The following is a 17269-nucleotide window of genomic DNA, read 5'->3' on the forward strand; positions in this document are numbered from 1 at the left end:
ACATGGTTGATAGTAAAAGTCTCGTGAAGCATGGCTGCCAAGTACAGGGCAAAAAGGGTAGGGGCAAGCACGTAGTCTTGCTTAAGCCCATTTGTGATAGGGAATTCTTCTGATAGCTCATTCAAGTGAAGAATTTGTCCAACCATTCCATCATAAAGAGCCCAGATTAAGCCTACAAAATGGTCAGGACAGCCAAAACGCCATAGTACCATCCACATAGCTTCTCTAGGAACAGAATCAAAGGCCTTTTCCAGATCGTAAAATACTAAAAGAAGTGGGATTTGTTGTTTTCTGCATTTCTCTTGGATATGTCTAGCACAAAAGATCATATCAATGGTACCACTTGAGGCATGAAACCCACACTGAGACTCAGGTAGTACCATTTCAGGGACAGTCTGAAGACTGTTCAACGAAATCCTTGCCAGATCTTTTCCTGCAATGGATAGTAGGGAAATGCTAAGATAACTGCTACAGATACCTCGATCACTTTTATTGAAAATGGTTACTATGGTGGCATTTTTTATGTCGGCAGGCACCTTCTGTGTTTCCCAAATTAAAAGACATAGGGAGAAACGATCACTTTTCTTGAAAATGGTTACTATGGTGGCATTTTTTATGTCAGCAGGCACCTTCTGTGTTTCCCAAATTAAAAGACATAGGGAGAAAATCTTGGTTTTCAAAGATAGTCCACCACTTTGAATAAGTTCCAGAGGGATGTTATCTAGTCTGGGAGGTTTTCTTGGCTTCATATTCTTGATAGCTTTGGTGAATTCATGGAAGGTTGGTTGGACTGCCATCCACAATTGCAGAGGATGTTGTGGCACAAGTTGGAGGAGGTCTTCAGCAGCAGCTGAGCTTCAATTTAAATTAGGCTGAAGTGTTCTTTCCAGTATCTTAATATGTCTTGATTGTCTGTAAGGATGGTGTTATTATCAATGGCTTTCAGCGCACCTGATGAAGACTGAGAAGGCCCCAAAAGTTCCTTTAGTTTGTCATAGAAATTTCGAAGGTCTCTGGTATCAGACAAAGTCTGGAGTTCCTTGGCTTTCTGATGCCACCATTCGTTTTTCATCTGACTTATTTCAGCTTGACATTTCATCTTAAGCTCTTGGAAACATGCTTTCTTCACTACAGAGGAAGGGTCTTGTGTAAGGGATAAGTAGGCTTCCCTTTTTTCACTAATTATTTTCAGAATGTTTTCATTATTATCATCAAACCAGTCACTTCTCTTCCTTTTCTCATAGCCAATTGTCTTTTCTGCCGAATCTTTGATGATAGTTTGAAGTGTGGCCCATTCCAGCTCTACATCCTTGGTGTTGATTGGATTGGAAGTCAGTTGCTCTGTTCTGGCATTTTGGAATTCTTTAACAAGAGTTTCATTTTGAAGTTTGGAGGTATTAAATTTCTTCCTTGAAGGGTTTGTGAAACGGGTATGTGGTTTCTGGCACACCAAAATTCTGAGGCGGCTGATAAGAAGTCTATGATCCGTACAACAGTCATCAATGTTTCTAGCTGTCTTTGCGATGAGGACATCCTTCTTGTCGCGTTGTCGAGTTATGACATAATCAATGAGGTGCCAGTGTTTTGACCGTGGGTGCATCCATGTAGTCTTGTATGTGGTTGGTAAACGTAATTGTGTGTTGGTGATGAGTTCATGCTCAGCACAAAGGCCAAGAAGAATGAATCCATTTGCATTACAGTTTCCTATGCCTTGATTGCCCATGACATTACCCCATAGCCAATTATATCTACCTACACTAGTACTGAAGTCACCAAGTGATAATAATTTATCCGTGGGCACTTTGGAAAGTATTTAATTCAGTTGATGGTAGAATTGATTCTTAGAATTTTCAGAGCTGTCCAAAAGTAAGCAGAGATGAGAGTGATGAATTTATCTCCAGCGAGTGGTAGGCGGAGGGTCATCATGAGTCTTACATTAACTGCAGTAGGACTTAACCTAAGAATTTTTACCAGTTTAGTTTTCACTGCAAATCCAACAAAATGAATTTGATGTTCACCCTCATTTTTCCCTTTCCAGAAGATGGTATAGCCTGAACTAGAGTCAGTAAGTTTTCCCTTGTTAAGCAATCTAGTTTCACTTAATGCGGCAACGTTGATGTTTAGCCTTGCTAGCTCATGTGTGACAAGAGCTGTTTGTCTTTCAGGTCTCGTATTACTGTCTAGTAAAGTTCTGATATTCCTCGAACCTATGAGCAAAGTTCTCTCATGTTCACGACCACAAAATTGGAGTGTCCTTCTGGGTGCAGTTTCCCAGTTAGGATCTGAGTGTGACTACCGATGATTAGCCCACATTTTCTAGGGCCTTCCCTATTTAGGGTGGGCAGCAATGATCCTAAATAGGCCTGCACATACACAGATGCAGGACCGGATCCCTGAGTAGGCACTAAGTCTCAGGAAGGCGACCATCACACATCTGCTGCCAACGTGTACGTCCAGACTAGAAGCTCTCGATTTCACCCTAAATCTGCTTCCACCATCTTTATCCCATTGCCATTGGACTTTGTAGGAGTAGCAGAAGAAAATACCACAAGCATGACTTTGTTTAAGGTGGACCTCAACTTGCAGGGAGGAGGCCAACACACAGTGATTTCAGAGTCTTTCACCACGGCACATGCAGTATGAGACAGGTAGTAGAAAGCTCCAAAACTTAATGGACTGCCGCAGACTCCAAATTAGTTAAGTAGCGCCTTTATAGCCAGTCCGTCTGACTTTATCCTCGTCTGCCTCCACAGCCGTTGGGAAACCATAACGTTGGAAATGGATCCTCTCTGCCTGTTTTGCTGTCGAGCACATTACCCTGTGTTAGGCTCTCCTTATTTATGTCCCCTGGAGAGAGGGTGTCCCAGTATTTTAAAGCCCCCAGGAATTGGGCCACCTGTTAGTCCACGGATTTGAAGATCATCCCTATAAGGAACCCCCTATCCGCCACGCAGGTACACGCTCTGAAAGGGGCAAGTTCCCAATTACTCATTGGGAGTTAACCACAGCCACAATGGTTGAGGTTACTTTCATAGGTTTATAAACATCTTTTGAAGAAACTGCATATATGGACTCAGAAAAAACATATCTCACAGAAAGAATCGAAACTAGGTCAATTGGTTCTAAGATTTCACCCATGAAACTTGAGAAGAGGTGTCTGTCTCCTTGATTGACATGAGGGATTTATTATCTAAACCAAACTCAAGAAGGACGTTAAGCAGTACTTTCCGATCGGCTGAATCGTATGCCTTTTTGAAGTCTACAAAGATTGTGAATGTTCTCTTCCAGGTTCTCATCGCTGTTATCTTAAGTGGGAAAGGATATATGGACGTGTCAGAAGTCAATCAGTGTAAGTCACTAAATATGACATTTGAAGATATTGGGCTTGAGAAGTTTCTTAAGGTAAATTCTGTCAAAAGTGCAACCAAGTAAGTCAACAGTATCACTTTTAGCCAAACGAGCGCAGCACATAATAAGTCAACAGAAAAAAAATTGGAAGATTTTCAGTGGCCATTCCATGTAAGTCAAAGAAAGTTTGTAATGTGAAGTTGAGAACCATGAGCATTTCTCTTCAAGAATGACGAATCTACAAGAGTAAAAATTAGTAATGTTACGTATTTTCTTTTCTAAAATTTGGTTTACGTCGCACCAACACAGATAGGTGTTATGGTCACGATGGGATCGGAAAGGCCTAAGAGTGGGAAGAAACCGGCCATGGCCTTAATTAAGGCACAGCCCCAGCATTTGCCTGGTGTGAAAATGGGAAAACATGTGGAAAACCATCTTCAGGGTTGCGGATAGTGTGGTTCGAACCCACTATCTCTCGGACGCAAGCTCACAGCTGCGCGATCCTAACTGCATGGCCAATTGGCTCAGTGTAATGTTACTTAATTATGATAAATATGATAATGAACCTGAATACGACAGCTTACCTTCGAATGCAAGTGAAAACCACTCCAGATCAGGTATGTTGTACACATTTTATACAATAATATTTGTATTCTTTTAATAGAAGGGATTGTAACCTTACTTCAGCCATGTCTGAATTAAACTACAAAAACATATGTTCAGCAAATTAGTTGCCTGTGGAATTTATTTGACACCGGTGTTATTATTTTGTATTCCAGATGGTTGTAAAAATATCAATGGTAATCCAAATATGGCTATTCAAGAAAAAGATACTGAGGTACCTCCTATTGTAGATACACCTGAGAAGAAGGGTTGAGGTAGAAAGAGGACTAGAGCACCAGGAGATTGGAAGAGGAACAAAAATAGGTTAAGAAGATCTAGGAGTGAGAGTTATGTTATCAGAAGTGGCAGACAGGTAGAAAGAAAAGTGTTTCTCAACACAGACTGTAAATGTGCACGGAACTGCTTTTCAAAGGTTCCTCCTCAAGCATGAGAGAAAAATTTTAGTGACTACTATGATTTGACAGATCATGTGACACAAAACATTAACATTTGTGGTCTTGTGCAAAGTGCAAAAATTAAACAGCACTGGATTAAAGGAGCCTAAATCAAAAAGCTACAACTACTTCTTAACTACAAATGAATCAACAGCACAAGTATATAAGAAATCTTCTCTGCAGACTTTTCAGACTAGTTGTTCGAGGCTTTATAAGTGTGTTAGTTAGATGTTGCAGCTGGAATAGAAGGTAGAGGTCACCCACCTCCAGGAAAAATTGGATATCTTTGGTCTAACTGAACATATTAGGTCTTTTCCATCATACTAAGTCACTACACATGCACAGACAATCCAAATAGGAGGTACCTGAACCCTAATATGAATATATACAAAATGTATGAGCTCTACGTTATCATATGTACTGAAGAGAATGTGACATCAGTTAAAGAGAAAAAAAATATTATGATGTATTTGCCTCCAGAGAGGCCTGATGCAAATATTTTGAGTTGACATCCCTGCGACATCGATGAGAAAGGGGCCGTACCTTGAATGAAATAGAATGCTGAACATGGCACATACATCCAGTTTCTGAGCCAGAGGAATTAAACAATGTAAGGTTAAGATCCCCAAACTGACTGGGAATCAAACATGGGGCCCCTTGGACCAAAGGTCCTTTAGTGCCGGGAGTGTCCGAGGACATGTTCGGCTTGCAAGGTGCAGGTCTTTTGATTTGACTCCCGTAGGCAACCTGAGCGTCGAGATGAAGATGAAATGATGAAGGAGACATTACATACACCCAGCTACCATGCCAGCGAAATTAACCAATGATGGTTAAAATTCCTGACCCTGCCGGGAACCAAACCCGGGGCCCCTGTGACCAACACTAACCACTTAGCCATGGAGCCGGACAATGAGGAAATGAAATCAGTGTGATAAAACCTTGTAATTGATAGCATAAGTCTTATTTCTATTATATGTACTGAAGAAATAGAAAACAATACATTACCTTGGCCTCCAGGTCCCAGCCAACAATGACAGCTCGATAACCTAATGTTCGGTGTCGCACCACTTGACCAACACGGAATTGCAGGTGGTCTGGTCTCTCTGAACGCACATGTTGTGAGGTAGCAAAGTGGCCAGCCCGTTCACGATACTGTAATACTTCAATGGCTAAAGATGTCTCTGGACCACTTACTCGACTCCGACTTGAAAAATCTGATGGACGGATAGATGCTGAAACATAGAAATGTAAAAAACTTCTCAAATTGTGTAAATGCTTGGGAATGTGTTGCTTATAAACTCAAATTAACTGCATTAGAGCTCTTACAGCTGCAGGAGATTAATCTTGCAACACAGTCACTGTGGAACAATGTCACTGTGGAATGCTCCTCCAAAATACCCACTATATTGTATGATCTGAGATTGCTGCAGCCCAAAAACTTAATGATTGATAAGTTGTTGAAGAATGTTCCTGTGTTGCTGAGAATGGATCAACCCAACCTGTTGATATTTTTGTCTACAATATCAAAACTAAGCAGGACTTTGTTATCAATCCAACAGTTTGTTTCCAATTAGGTGTTGATCAGTCTTCTGATGTAGACAATGAAAATATAATTTATAATCCCACCATTCAACACTTCAAGGAGAGGTTAAATCTGGCTAACATCCAAGTGTTAGGTACCCTAGTGGGAGCACGGGGAACTACACTACCTGACAAAAAAATTGAAGTACCCAGGAGAAATGTTCGGAAATCAACTTTGTACACACCATTGTGCAATTCTCTTTGACTTGTAGAACAGCCACCAGAGTGCATTGGTGTTGTTCGTGTTTAGTGTTGATACCAGGCCTGGTAGGGTATCATATGCATATGTAGTATACTAGTGGGTTTTTTACGTCGCACCGACACAGATAGGTCTTATGGCGATGATGGTATATGAAAGGCCTAGGAGTGGGAAGGAAGCGCCATGGCCTTAATTAAGGTAATCCCCAGCATTTGCCTGGTGCTGGTAGGGTATATAAGGGGTGTGAACAGCATCAGATGTTGATGGAGATGCTGTGTACTCATGTGAAACAGTGTTACCAGCACCTGACAAGAGTTTGAAGCGAGCCTCAATGTGGACCTCCAGTTAGCCGGCTGGTCAAAACATGCAATATGCACATTTGTGGGGAATTTGGATGTGACAGTGGCTTGATGTTGGACTGCATGGGAGGATTGCCGTATTGTGCACTAAGCACTAACCCTTTAACATCTGTGCTTGCCATCTGAGAACAAGAAATGGACTTCCAGCAACATTCTGTGTCATCTGACACTAATGGTCAGAGACTAGGAGCAGCCGGTCCACGGAATTACCGTCCCACGAGTAGGCTGCCGTTAATACCACAACACAAACAGCTACGTTTGTAATGGTAGTGTGTCTGGGAAGCATGGACTGTTAATGAATGGCGTCGCACTGTCTTCAGAGATGAACCGCGGTTCTGCACTACCCCACATGATCATTGTCTGTGACTATGGTCACCTGGGAAGAGGTCCCATTCTTCCCAAGTTTTGGAGAGGCACAGCAGTGTTACTCCTGGTGTCATGGTGTTGGGGAGCCATCGCGTATGACCTCAGGTCATGACGGTAGTCAATGAGGGAACCCTGATGGCATAATGGTACATCATGGACATTCTGTGTCTTCATGTGTTACCTCTCATGGGACATATCGTGGTAACATTTTCAACAGGATAATGCTTGTCCACACAAGGAACATGTGTCTATGAACTGTATGCGTGATGTTGAGGTACTCCCGTGGCCAGCAAGATCCCTACAACCATCCCCGATTGAATTTATGGGAGCAACTCGGACGTCAACTCTGTCCGAATGCCAGTATATCAAGGGCCAGTTACAACAGTTGTGTGCCAGCTTGCTCCAGGAGAGGATATAAAGGCTTTACGGCACCCTTTCCAACCGAATCAGTGCATGCATCCAGGGGGTCATATTGATAAGTAGCCTTGTACTGTCAAGGTCTTTGTAAATTTGACATGATTTTGCAACAATGAAATAACATTACATACCCTTTCAATGCGTGAGATTTCATCTTGTTTCCTGCTCCCCTTCATGGTGTTTCAATTTTTTGTTAGGCGTGTATTTTAAAATTCTTTGAGGAATTTAGGAAACATTTCAGCTTGCTCACTAATGTAAGAGATGATATCACAATATCTATGCTGCAAAATTATGACAAATTCTCGATGATCATTTTAGTCTTAGTTAATAGTGCCACCGCTATAATTTGTAACTATTATGCTATCTACAGTATTCTTTAAAATATACTGAGTACTAATGGCTACCCTCACTGAAAGGTAGAACAGTCAAAACCAGTTATAACGACTCCAAAGAGATCGCCAATTAACGGTCATTATAGATGATAGTCGCTCAAACGTCTTTGTTGCTAAAACGTTTTAGGCTGCACACTTCCATGGTTAATCTATAGTAATAAAAGGAATTGTTTGTCTGTGCGTCTGTCTGTACGTGATGCCCAGCAAAATCTACAGCACGCAGAGATCTGAAATTTTGAACATAGGTAGATGGAAGAGGGTATGAATGCACCTCGAAGCCGGCATTTTCATTTTCGCTTTCGTTGGTGAGTAATGAACGAAAAACTATTGGAAAACGTGTATTTGGATATGACAATCCAACGTGCTGTCACCAAGATTAAAAGCATAGAGTCACTGTCGCTAGGCAATGTACATAAGATAGGTAGAGAACACAATTCAAGGAGACATTTTACGTCCAGGGTGTAGGAAGCCATTTTTGGTCTTATATGGTGTGAGGGCATATGACGCTGTTAAAGTGGTGATTCGTCTGTCGGATCGGGACGTAAAGTCTTGAGCTATTCGAGAGGAGTGGGCTATGTACCGGCACCGGGTTTCATCCTCTTCATTCTTACTATCATATGTCATTCATTTCATCTCATTAACTCATCTGATTAGGTTGACGTCATGAAAGTCATCCAGTCATAAAAACACGCTATGAAGATTCATCTCACTTCATACCCAAACCCCGTTGAGAAAGGGAAAGGGTTGGACACGTATACATTTAGAGAAAACATATAGGACACAAGATAGATGATAATAATAAACAAGGAATAATACATATGTCAGTCAAGATGCCATTTTAAGTCCATGGAATAGCAACCCATTTTCCTTCAATCCATGGTGTCTGTTTGTCTGTGTTCATGTGTGCGATGTCCAGCCAAATCCACGGCAAATAAAGATCTAAAATGTTTGTCATAGGTGGGCACAGGTTTCACCTAAGACACATGGCAGTGTCTAAGAGCAATTCTTGCATCAAGACATGAAGCTGTCAAACAACACTCACAAGAATTATCTGGTTTTCTTTAAATTGAAAAGTTTATCGACACGACATGTCATACAGATGAGGCTGTCAACTACACGACAGATATTCTGAACAATTTGGAGTCACCTGGAGCACCCTCGAACATCTTGGGGTGGACGATTGTGTCACCGATTATCCTTCTCAGGAATATGAATCCTTCCTTCTGCAATTAACACGACTCTGAAACTGATGACAAATATTATTGAAGCCACCATCATGACTGAGCACGCCGCGGGCGATGTAGCATTCCTTGGACAGAAAGTCCATTGAGTAGGAAGACATTTTCGGTCTGCGACATGAGCAGCCATCAGCCCGTAATATTTGGAAGTGTTTGTGTGTATGTGTGCGAAGCCCAGTCAAATCTATGACACACAGAGATCTGAAATTTTGACAGAGGACAATCACTTAAAGTTGTAGGACTCCATCTTCGAAAACGGTGCTTCTGCCATTGTCAACTGTACGTGAATTGTTCAAGAGTTCGAAAGGCAAACACAATACAGTATACATCTTACCTCCAAATGGAAGGACATTAATATAGTTTATTCTGAAGCTCTATAAGGAAACAATACATTTTGTATTATATAACATGGTCTTTTACCTGGTTTTAATATTATTTGTACCCTCCATCAACCCAGTATCTTAAGCATTGAAAGTAACAATATAATAAAAATTAAATAATGTATTTCATGAATTTTATGTCAAAACGATGTGAGTTAATAAATATAATGTTTTAATTTGCTTTTAAATAAATTGTTTAGAAACATCTAACGGTTGAATTAATAAATCCGGGCAAAGCCGCGGGCACATGCTAGTTAACAGAATAAAGTTAAAATTTCAAAAAATATAAGTGAAATAAGTACTGTATTTGCAATACAGTATTTTTAGAGCAGGACTGAGAGGAATTTTTCTTCTAATGTCTACACAGTACGTATAGCAATGTCAGCAAAATAGAAAATAATAAGTGAGGAAGAATGGAGCAACCATGTAAATTGATCAAAAATGTTGCACATGATCTTGACTAATAAATGAAATGTACTCTCCACCCTTCCAAATTGTAGAAATCGTTGAATGTGACACTCCCAATTCCTTCGTGATGCTGACGTTTGTTTCCCCATTTTGTAACTGCCATATTATTTGGGACTTTTCTTTAATGTTAAACATTTTCCCTTTCTAGTGCAACATCTTCACAGTGATGCTTGCCTTCACTATTTAACAGACTGATTTGAAATCTACAATCTACTGAAAACAAGAGTTTGAAAATAATTTATGCATTTATGATAAACTAGCAAATGTACCCATGCTTCGTTACGGTATTCTACATTGTATACGGATTTCTATGTAAATTACTGTACATGCAGTGAATAAGATTTTTTAAAATTGCATGTCTCTTAGCATTATCTGAGAAACAACCATACGTTGTTTCCAATGTTAAGTGTAAACAGTATGTCATATTGACAAACAGATTGTGCCATAAGACACCTCTTTTAAGGATCAACACGGTTGGTCCTATGATATTTTCTTGTATCTCCTCTTTTTATGCGTTAGTTTGAGTTAGAAATTTTGAATAGGGTGAAATTCAAGAACAGTTTTCACCCATTTTCTGATACAGATGAGACAGCTAGAAACATAAAATTTGGATGGCATATGGTCACTGGGTGTGCAAATGTTCATACCAAATTTGAAGATTCTACTGTATCTTTCCTATAAGTATGTCAAACTACAAAATATACATGTAAAAAGTACAAAACTTACGTACAATCAAGAAATACAAATCTATCTAACACATAAGGGATAGAGATACGACAAAAAGTCATAGGACCAAAGCTGTAGACCATTCCAAATTGAGAGGTGACTGTGTTATGTGATTTGATATAAGGCTTACTGTTTAGTTTCTAAATACCTCAAAAACAAAGATCAGTACCATAATTAAAATTGCCTCAATATTTTGATATTGATAAAAAGTTAAACATTTGAATATTTTGAAATGTTTCCATGTTACAGGCCAAAACTTGAAAACAATGAAATGCAGACTAGCCAATGACAATTGACTGAAAGAAGTAAGTGGAAGAATTGAAAAGGATTTGAAGAAGAGGTATTCTGATAAAGCATACTTTAAGATACAATCTCTGGGCTACAAGAAAAGAACTAAAAGCAATGTGGTAAAAAGGACCGAAAATGCTCTTACAAATCGAAATTGTAAGTGACCAATGGAAAGAATACCATGAAGACTTATATGATGGAGAAGATATTGTCATTATTGATGAATATTTGGACGATGTGGAATCAGTTTAAGAAGTCAACAGAGGACCGTCCATCACTACAGCACACTCTAAACTAAACCACAACAAAGCCACTGGTGTGGATGCCATTCCGGCACAACTCTTGAAAAACGGTGATGATACCAAGAAAAATTGTTTGTTTGAAGTGATTAATGAATGCTACGAACAAGGAACCTTAACAACTAATTTTATTAAAAGTGGAACAATTAAACTTCCCAAACAATGAAATGCATGCAATTGTTCAAATTATAGAATATTAGCAGTCCTTTCTCCCATTTCTAAGATTTTACTTATCATCATTAAGACAGAATTAGAAGGAAAATAAAACAACAATTGGATAATGATCAATATGGCTAATACAAAAAGGAACTAGGGAGGCTATATTAGCATCATGTCAAATTTTGGAAAGAACGTTAGAAGTCAACAGGAAAACTTATGTAATATTTATTGACTTGGAAAATGTTGAGTGGAAATTGCTTTTTCAAGTAATGGGGAGTATGGGACATGACTAGAAAGACATGTGCCTTATTGTGAATCTACGTATATAAAGCTCAACCCACGAAAGTTAATGTTAATGGTACTACAAGAGAAGCAAAAATTAGAAGAGGAGTACAACAAAGCTGCCCACTGTCACCATATCTCTTTAACCTGTTAATAGAAAATGTAGTTATAGAAATGAAAGGGCATTCTAAAGGGGTGAATTTTAATGGCATTCATGTGCACAGTATCTGCTTCGCAGATGATATTGCTATCTTAGCTAATTCTGAAAAGGATATAAGTAAGATGCCAAGAACATTCAACAAATCCTTACAAAAATTTAAATTAAATATAAATATAAAGAAAGCAAAATTCGTGATAGTAGACAAAACGAAGCCTACAGTTAGAAAAAAATTAAATAACACACAGATATGTACCTTACCCTGTCCAAAAGTTAAGCATAAGTTACAAGTAAGCAGGGCAACAGGAAATAGACCGCAAATCGCACGACATATGCACCTACCAACCTTGCATGTTCGCTCTGTATAGGAAAGGAGTGTTCCCTGCTTTGACTAACGGTGTAACCGCTAGGTAAACACTGCCAGTGCCTGCGTCCTATATTCCCTCAGTCGTGTTTGCCCTGTTATAGTGTGTGGAGTGTAGCCTCATGGTGAACGTGACAACATAATGGCACAACGACGCCATTTAGACCCCGTTTGGCAGGGTAGAACACTTGGCCGCCTGGAAGCAGGCCAGACACAGACTGAAGTCGCCGTATCCTTGAATGTGCCACGAAGTGTCATTTCCAGGCTTTGGAGACAATTTCGAGACACAGGAGACGTTAGTCGTAGGCCAGTACCAGGTCAAACAAGGGTAACCACTCCACAGCAGGACCAACATCTGGCCTTAAGCGCCCGATGAAATCGGAGTGCAGCTGCAAGACGATTGTCGGTGGAGCTTGCAACCGTCTCGGAGGTTGCCGTTTCCCGGCAAACTGTGTACCGGAGGCTCAGAGCAGCAGGGCTGTTTGCCTGACGTCCAGAGGTGTGCATCCCGCTCACTCCAGCACAGAGACGGGCCCGTTTACTGCAGAACTGTCAACATCGAAACTGGACCATGAATGAATGGTGGCATGTGATCTTCATAGATGAATCCCGCTTCAGTTTGCAGAACGATTCCCATCACACATTAATCTGGAAAGAACTGGGTAGCCGATACAACCACAGAAACATCGTGGAACGGGACCAGTACGGTGGTGGTGGCATCATGGTGTGGGGCGGCATCATGTTGAATGGCCATATGGACCTGCACACCTTCATGGGTGGTCCGAGGAACACTGTTAACGCTCAGAGATACAGGGATGAGGTACTGAGACCACATGTTTGACTTTTCAGAGGTGCGGTTGGTCCAGACTTCCTCTTAATGGACAATAATGCCCGACCGCACCACGCTGCTCTGGTAGATGAATTTCTGGCTGGGGGAAGAGGTGGTGGTGGTGTCGATTATTGTTTTAAGAGGAAGTACAACTAGGCAACCATCCTCTGTATAACACTAATCAGAGAGAAAAATGGAAGGGATCCGACACTTCGAAAAATGAAGATATCGGTCAAAGAAAGACAAGGGCCACGAAGGGCGTGAAAATGAAAAACTCCCTAGCCCTCACAAACCTAATAGCGTCGGGGTCGGAAAAGAACAATAGTTGACCAAGAGAGGTCAGATAGGATATATGAAAGTGAGGAGCCTAACACAAGTAAGTGGAAGCAATGCCAGGACTCAGCTGAGGACCCCGTGGTTGCCAACCCACGCTCCAAAGTTCAGAGCCCCTGAGGCCCCTTTTAGTTGCCTCTTACGACAGGCAGGCAGGGGATACTGTGGGTGTTATTCTACTGCCCCCACCCACAGGGGGCTGGGGGAAGACATTCATCGCATGGACTGGCCAGCGAGGTCTGTGGATCTGAATCCTATAGAACATGCCTGGGATGCATTGGGGAGCCAAATTGCATCCTGTCAGCCTCCACCAAGGACCCTCCAAGACCTTCACATTGCCCTTCCGGAGGAATGGGATCAACTGCCACAAGAGCTCTTGGACCATCTGATAGAGAGCATGCCACATCGCTGCAAAGCATGTGTGGCCATTAGGGGTAACTGTACACCCTATTAACAGCATACTTTGTTGTGGAAGGTATTGCCAAGTTTTGTTAGTTGTTGTCAAAGGTGTTCCTTAGCTATCAGAACCTTTCTGGCACTATTTTTTTTGGACAAGTTGTGTGACATATGGTGTGTGAGTCAGCTTTCATTTGTTCAGCAATCCATCTGACATTCCTATCAGGTAGTATGCCTCGTTTAGTGATTATGCTTAACTTTTGGACACTAGTGTATTTTAGTAAATGAGAAGTCGAGAAATAAAGGATGGAACCACTTTTAATAACAAAAACGCATGAGAAATACAGTAACCATGAAAATAAAATTCAAACAAAACAAGATTACAACTTTACACGAAACACGAAAATGAAAGCTTAAAGGACAGAATAAAGAAACTGGAAGATAAAGAAGACATTGGAGAAGAAAGATCGCCATGGACAGAAGTGATGCGTAGCCATTTTAGGCCTAATGTTAAACATATGGGAGAAACTATGTACAACTTAAAACCGGGAAAAAACTCTTTGCAGTGCCAAAATAGATTTCAGTTACTTCAGCAAGTTCCAGAAGAAGACATACCAAGTTTTCCAAATAATTTTAAATCCAGTGGAGGTAACCTACAGAAGAAGAAAACCAACCGAAAGTCAAGATTGCCAAAGATTCATCTCTACGCAGACAGTCAAGGGCGGGGTATGGTATGGCAGAAGGCATCAAGGATGAGCTGCAGAATCCAGAAACTGAGGTTTTAGGACTAATAAAACCAGGTGCCAAAACTGAAGACGTCCTTTCAAGTTGTGATCCAGTGTTAGAGAAGGACAATTATGTGGTAATTGTGAGTGGTACAAATGACATTGCTGCAAATGAAGGTGAGGAACTAATTATGACTCTCAGAGGTAAGATTTCCAAACTACCTGACTCAAAAGTAATTGTAGTTAATGTGCCACCTAGGTATGACCTTTTAGAGGACTCATGTGTAAACAAAGCTGTACATGATGTAAATGTAAAAATCAAGAGATTATGTAAGAGTTTTAGAAATGTCTATGTAGTAGATACTTTAGGTCTTGGCAGGCAAATGTTTACTAGGCATGGGTTACATCTGAATGGTAATGGAAAAGCAAATCTCTGTAGACAAATTGCTACAATTATCAACAGAGATTTGCAAACTAATCTGTACTTAAGAAAACCCATACCACTAAACTGGCACATACAGGGAAACTTGCCAGAAAACCCAGACCCTTAAATCAAGATCTATGTACAAGGATCTGGGTTCCAGGGACGTTCTCAACTCATGAGTCAAATGTTACCCAATTGCAACAGTCAAGTTTTAGGGAGGAAGGAGGTCTGAGATTGCTCTTGGTAAACTGTCAGAGTGTAGTAAATAAACAATTAAAATTTGGAACATTGATGGAATCTTATGAGACTGATGTGGTGATAGGAGTAGAATCATGGTTGAGAGAAGGGGTGGGTAACAGAGAAGTATTTCCAGAAGGGTACACAGTCTATCGTAGAGACCGAGGAGATAAAAAGGGAGGGGGGGTGTTTATTCTGGTGAAAGAAACTTATTGTTCACATGAATGGTTTACCGATGAAAGGGATGAAATATTAGGGATAAAATTAGTTTGTCATAATATGAAGGAGGTGGGAATTATAGGAACATACAGGCCTGGAAGAGAGGAAAGAGACATGGAAATATTTGAGAAAATAATAGATTATACTCATAAAAACAATAATAATGATATGGTAATAATTGGGGGAGATCTAAACTTGCCTGAAGTTGAATGGAATGGAGCTGCAAGTGAAGCCCATGAACAGAAACTGGCAAATAAGTTAATTTGGGAGGGAGGATTTACACAAGTAGTACAAGAACCGACTCGTCTCAATAACTTACTAGATGTATTCTTGGTTAAACCATGGGAAATTGTTGATAAAACTGAGGTAATTGAAGGAATAGGTGACCATAAGGCTGTAATAATGGATGTAGGACTCGTACCAAAAAGGCTTAATAAGAGGGTCACACAAGACAAGAAATTATACAGAAAAACTAAAGTTGATGAATTTGGGACTTACCTTAAATCACAATTCAGTTGTTGGATAAGTGAAGGGAGTAATGTGGATACACTTTGGGCTAAATTTAAAGGAATCATTTGGGAAGGAGAGAAGAGATTTGTACCTGTTAAGAAGGGTAAAATGACCTCAGACCCTGTTTATTATACAAGGGAAATAAGGACATTAAAAAGAAAATGTAGATTAGTAAACAGGAAAATCAAAGAGGGTAGGGAGAATAGAGAAACTAGAAAACAGCTAATGAGGGAACTGAATAGAGTGAAAAAGGAAGCAAAAGAGAATTATATGAATGGCATTCTTCAAGAGGGTAATGACCACACAGGGAAATGGAAAAAGCTGTATATTAGGAATCAAAAAGGAAAAGGAATTCAAATTCCTACAATGGAGGGAGAAGGGGGTGAACACTATTTAACAGATACTGAGAAAGCAAACCTCTTCAGTAGGGAATTCAGAGATTCAGTAGAAGATTGTCAGGACTTGGAAACCATAACAGAAGATAGAGAGGGAGAGACACATAGGGAAACAAGAAGCTTCCCATTCACAAATGAAGATATTTTTAGAGAAATCCAACTGCTTCAGCAAGGAAAAGCAGCAGGAAGTGATCAAATTACTGGGGAGGTATTAAAGACGATGGGGTGGTATATAGTGCCTTATTTAAAATTTCTCTTTGACTATGTCATAAATAATAGTGTAATACCAAAGGAATGGAAGGAATCTATAATAATACCAATTTATAAAGGAAAGGGTGATAAAAGGAAACCAGAGAACTACAGACCAATCAGCCTGACCAGTATAGTTTGTAAAATACTGAAGAGTTTAATAGCAAAGTACATCAGAGGGATATGTGATGATAAAAATTGGTTCATGAGGAGCCGGTATGGATTTAGAAAGAAATTTTCTTGTGAGGCACAACTGGTGGGATTTCAGCAGGTCAGCAGGTCATATCAGATCAGTTGGATTCAGGAGGCCAGTTAGATTGCATAGCCATAGATCTTTCCAAAGCCTTTGATAGAGTGGAACATGGAATATTATTAAAGAAATTGGAGGGAATAGGACTGGACGTAAGGGTTATACGTTGGATAAGAACATTTCTAAATTCAAGGGTTCAGAAAGTCAAAGTAGGAAATTATACATCACAGGAAGAGAAAGTTTGGAAGGGAATTGCACAGGGTAGTATAATCGGTCCGTTACTTTTCTTAATATATGTAAATGATTTAGGGAACAATATAACATCGAAAATAAGATTGTATGCAGAAGACATAATTGTTTATAGGGAAATAACATTGAGGATTGCTCAGAATTACAAAGGGACCTTGAGAGTATCCAAGAATGGGTTGAAGAAAATAATATGAAGGTTAATGGAGGCAAATCAACTGTTACAACATTTACAAACAGGAGCTTTAAAACTGAATTTGAATATACTTTGGATGAGGTAGTTATCCCTAAAGATGGCAAGTGCAAATACTTAGGTGTGAGATTTGAAAGTAATTTGCACTGGAAGCGTCATGTTGATGACATTGTTGGGAAAGC

General features: G+C 40.1%; 1 protein-coding gene across 4 annotated transcripts in view; it reads right to left on the bottom strand.

The window, feature by feature from the left end:
• Positions 1-17269, bottom strand: part of LOC136877211 (uncharacterized) — a 126446-nt gene that overhangs the window by 42722 nt on the left and 66455 nt on the right. For all 4 annotated transcript variants that reach the window (XM_067151080.2, XM_067151071.2, XM_067151063.2 and 1 more), the window contains one exon: positions 5412-5638. In XM_067151080.2, the coding sequence (XP_067007181.1) occupies positions 5412-5638 (227 nt within the window). The remainder of the gene's footprint in view (positions 1-5411; positions 5639-17269) is intronic.

This window comes from Anabrus simplex, chromosome 1 (assembly GCF_040414725.1).
Source record: "Anabrus simplex isolate iqAnaSimp1 chromosome 1, ASM4041472v1, whole genome shotgun sequence".
NCBI lineage: Eukaryota > Metazoa > Arthropoda > Insecta > Orthoptera > Tettigoniidae > Anabrus > Anabrus simplex.